Here is a 4403-nt window from a genome sequence, read left to right on the forward strand (position 1 = left end):
CCGTGACAGCCTCCCCTGGCCAAATGGATGGGTTTCCAATACTGCCTGTGCCCCGCCACCCCACAGGAGGAATAAATATGGGATGGGACAGTACGGGACAGGATACTTGTCCCTCCTCTCCCCTGCTGCAGCCCCCAGCCCAGATGATTGCCGTGGGGCAGAGCAAGGCTATAGGGCTTATTTGGAGGTGCCGGGAAAATGAAGAGGGAGTTGCAACCAGACCCGGTGGCTGTGGAGACTGTGCTGGTCCATGCTGGGCTCACAGAGCCCTGGTGACCTCATGTCTTCTTGTGCCTTGGCCTTGGTGGGAGGGTGATGGTGGGGGACCCGGGGTCAGGGTCTCTACCGAGGGCACAAGAAGGGGTTTTGAGGTTAGGTCTCTTGATGGGTGGGCACTGAAGGCCTTTAAGCAGTCAAGGGGTTAATAGAGGTGTCTCTCCAAGAACTCCTGGAGCAGTTCCTCTCTGTGAGGTTTGGAATGGGATTTTAAAGAGAGAAAACATCTCTACAGAGAGGTTATAGGGTGAATCTGTCCAGAAGGGTTATGGAGGGAGTCCCTGTTTAAAGTTTAAATGGGAGTCTGAAAGGGGTTTACAGTCCTTCTAGGATGCTCTGAGAGATTTTTGGGGAAGATGCTCTATAGGGAGCTCCACGTGTTGTGAGGGGATGACCCTCTCTAAGGGGCTTTGGAGAAGGCACTTTGCTCATCCTGCTGTGCCCCCATATCCCATATGAAAGCGTATCTGGACCAACAGGTCCATCAATGGGAACCCTGTGCCAGCATGCCAGGGAGTCTGCTCTGCTCACAGCTGTGACATTGTTCTCCCAGGCACCTTGGGAGAACAGGTCCTGCCTGCACCCCCTGTGCCCGTGGGTGCTCACCTGGGCATGGAGAGCTGTGTGTCACCAGGGGGCAGGTGATACTTGCAGTGGCAGTGGGGACAAGGTGGGGGCTGTGTCCCCAGGGAGTATCAGTCCCTGCAGGCTCACCCCATACCCTTTTCTCTCTCTCATGTGTGGCTGGAAGGGACACCAGTGAATCGCATCCCAATCATGGCCAAGCAAGTGCTGGACCTGTACACACTGTACCGACTGGTGACAGACAAGGGTGGCCTGGTCGAAGTCATCAACAAGAAGATCTGGCGGGAGATCACCAAGGGCCTCAACTTACCTACCTCCATCACAAGTGCTGCCTTCACCCTCCGCACACAGTGAGTGCCCAGCGGCGGTGTTGGGTGGGGGGTGGACGCCTCCCCTGGGACACCCACCCTCGGATATCCACTGGCTTGGATGTCCCAGAGCCCCCACTGGGATGTGGCACGGGGTGCCCTAAAGCAGAACGAAAGGCTCTGCCCTTTCCCAGATGCCATCCCCACCTCAGTCCTCACTCAGCACAGCGCTATTTGGGAGGTGCTTGAAGCTGGGTCGCATCCTGTCTCTGCCCATGCAGATACATGAAGTACCTGTATCCCTATGAATGTGAGAAGCAGGCGCTCAGCTCTCCAGGGGAGCTCCAAGCTGCCATCGACAGCAACCGTCGGGAGGGACGGAGGCAGACTTTTGGCACAGCTCTCTTCAACTACTCGCCGGCCAGTACCCCAGCCCTGCTGGGCCCCCACAAAATGCCTCTGCCAACTCTTAGCATCTCCACACACAGCTGTGGCCAGCTTGCCCAAGTGCATGCTGTTAAGAAAGGTGGGTGAGGACCACATCTGACCCACAGCAGGTGTTTCTCCCCAGGGATGGACACTACTGTGGCAGCAGGAAATGCTCCCTGTCTGGTCTTGCCCTTTTTGCTTGGAGAAAATAGGAACAATTTTGTTCTTTCAGTCCCTCTCCAGGACTGAAAAAGGTTTAATAGTTTAATTCTCCCGGCTTTGGAGGAGCACCAAGCTGAGGTGCTAGGGATGATGGCCGAGCACACCTCATGCTAATGGGATGAAGCTGTCCCTGGCTGGGGAGGGTGGGATGGGGTGGTGGTGGGGGGGACTCACAGGTCTCTCGGTGATTGCAGAGGACGGCGTGCTGGCGGCAGCAGTGCCAGGCCGCATTGCCATCCCGGTGGGACTGGCCGGCCACCATCTCGCAGCAGCACCAGCAGCAGCAGCCTCACAGGCAGTGGTGCTGGAGCAGCTGCGGGAGAAGCTGGAGACAGGAGAGCCCCCAGAGAAGAAGATGGCCCTGACAGTGGAGGAACAGCAGCGGCTGGTGCAACACGCCTTGCAGCACAACCTCTTGGCTGTGGCCTCCCAGTTCCCCATGAATGTCAAGATCTCCAGCCGAGGTAACAAGGTGCAACACCTCAATTTGGGTCAACTCCATCCCCTGGCTCCCCAGGAGGGAGTAGTAGTGGCTGGAGAGGAGCATGGATGCCCAGAGAAGCTGGAGCCCCACTTCTCTCTCTTGAGCAGGTTCTTGTTTCTGTTTCTCTTAATGCTCATATTGGTATTTCCTTTCCCCAGATGACAGACAGGAGACTGCATTGAACCTGTCCACCAACGGCATTAGCAGTATCAACATGTCAATAGAAATAAATGGAGTTGTCTACACAGGTAAATAGAAGGGCCCGTGTAATTGCGGCTGGGAAATCCAATAACTTATAGCCACTGCCTGGCCAGCAAGTCCTTCCTTCAATCTGATGTCTTTACTATAAAATCCATTGTAATGAAGTGGCAGGGCCTGGGGAGAGCGGGCAGGGGAAGGAGGGGGTCAGTGAGGATGGAAATTGGCGCCCAGTAGGGGTAGGCAGTAAAGGAACAAAGTGGGGATGGATGGATGGATGGATGGATGGATGGATGGATGGATGGATGGATGGATGGACTTTCAGATGGCTGGACGATGGATGGGGCTGAGAGTGCAAAAAAATACCTGGGATCATCTCCCACCACAGGGTCCTGTAGGCAGGGCTTGGATTTCAGGTTACACTGATGCTGGTGTGCCCAGAGGGTATCTGGCTGGTTGCAGAGAATGGTGTTGGATGCAGCAGAAGATGTTGGGGTGCTTGGCTGGAGCAGAGGCTTCTTCAGGGTGCCCATGTGCACCTACCCAGCCAAGCAGTTAATCCTGTGCCCCCAGCTCCTTGCTTGCCCTACTGAGGCAACCCCAATTAAAATCAATGGCTTTTCCTTCAGGACTTAAATATGTAACGAGCAGGAAAGGTCAGAGCTAATCAACACACAAGGCTGCCAGCCAAATGGTCCTGGGCTACCCCATTGGCTTCCCCACACCGGCCCCTATCTGGGCCAGGGATGGGGGCACCAAAGGTGATGGGGAGGCAGGAGCCCCCAGGGGTGCTGCTCCCACCCTTCCCAGCCTGGGTGTTGGGGGCAAGGCAAGCAGTGCCCCCTGCCCTGGGCTTGCCCTAACCCCCTTGCTCTTTCTCCCCAGGCATCCTCTTCGCCCGCCGGACCCCGGCGCCCCCAGCACCTGGCGGAGGGAGTACCCAGAGCCAGCCGCCTGCCCCAACCCCACTGCTCCCAGCCCCTTTGCACGGCCACACTCCCACCAGCACCTCACCATAAGGGAAGATGCCTCCCCTCTCCCCCTTAAACAGCTGGGGGTCCCCAGGGTCTGGGGCACTGAGCTGTGGGACCCTGCTGGGCCACCAAGGTGGGATGGGGGATGCAGAGGTGCCTCTTGCTGCAATACTTAGCTGTATCCATGGAAGGCTGTAAGCACCCACTTGGGCCCTTTTGTCCCTTATCCCAGCTCATGAGACCCTTTCCCTGTGTGTGCCCTCTGACACAGCATCTTCCTTCCCAGGTGCTGCCCCCAGTGACCCCCTCCTCCTTACAGCTCCTGCCTGCCCTGCTGCCTGAGGCTCCCCTGTGCCCTGCATGCCACATCCCCTACACTCTGCAGCCCCTCTACCCACCTCAATGCACGCGCTGCAGCCCCTGCACACACCTCAATGCCCAGCACTGCATCCTCCACCTTGCCACGCTCAATGCAGATGCTGCAGCTCGAGTACTGTCTCCCCCACACACGTCTCTATGCACAGTGAGTTCTTTATAAACACTCTCCATCCATACAGTGCATCCCCTACATGATGCATCCCCGTTATAAACACCCCCAGTGCACACACTGCATCCCCTTTACACACTCTTGGTGCCCTCCTTACATCACCTGTGCACACCCTCAGTGCAAACCCTGCAGCCCCTATGCACTGCAGCCCCTATATACTGCACCCCTACCCCCTGCAGACCACCTGCTTGCGCTCTCTGGGCTTGCTGCTCCTGCCCTGAGTTACCCCCAGAGTCCTGGGTGTCCCCCTGGCCAGCCCAGGGGTGATGTCATCTCTGCCTCCCAGGTCCTAAACTCAGGGGGGTCACCCCAGGGGGCAGATAATGGGGATACTGGTGGCACTGGTGGGGGTGGGGCTGGTTGGTGTGGGGCTTAATATT

At 57.3% G+C, this 4403-nt stretch overlaps 1 protein-coding gene across 1 annotated transcript in view; it reads left to right on the forward strand.

The window, feature by feature from the left end:
• ARID3C (AT rich interactive domain 3C (BRIGHT-like)) overlaps positions 1-3521 on the forward strand; it is an 8783-nt gene extending 5262 nt beyond the window's left edge. Inside the window, exons 3-7 of the mRNA XM_009993803.1 lie at positions 1028-1211; positions 1451-1695; positions 2015-2284; positions 2463-2552; positions 3388-3521. Of these exons, the coding sequence (XP_009992105.1) occupies positions 1028-1211; positions 1451-1695; positions 2015-2284; positions 2463-2552; positions 3388-3521 (923 nt within the window). The remainder of the gene's footprint in view (positions 1-1027; positions 1212-1450; positions 1696-2014; positions 2285-2462; positions 2553-3387) is intronic.
• Positions 3522-4403: the final 882 nt, after the last annotated feature.

The sequence above is a fragment of the Chaetura pelagica genome, unplaced genomic scaffold, assembly GCF_000747805.2.
Source record: "Chaetura pelagica isolate M959 unplaced genomic scaffold, ChaPel_1.0 scaffold283, whole genome shotgun sequence".
In the NCBI taxonomy this organism is placed as follows: Eukaryota; Metazoa; Chordata; class Aves; order Apodiformes; family Apodidae; genus Chaetura; species Chaetura pelagica.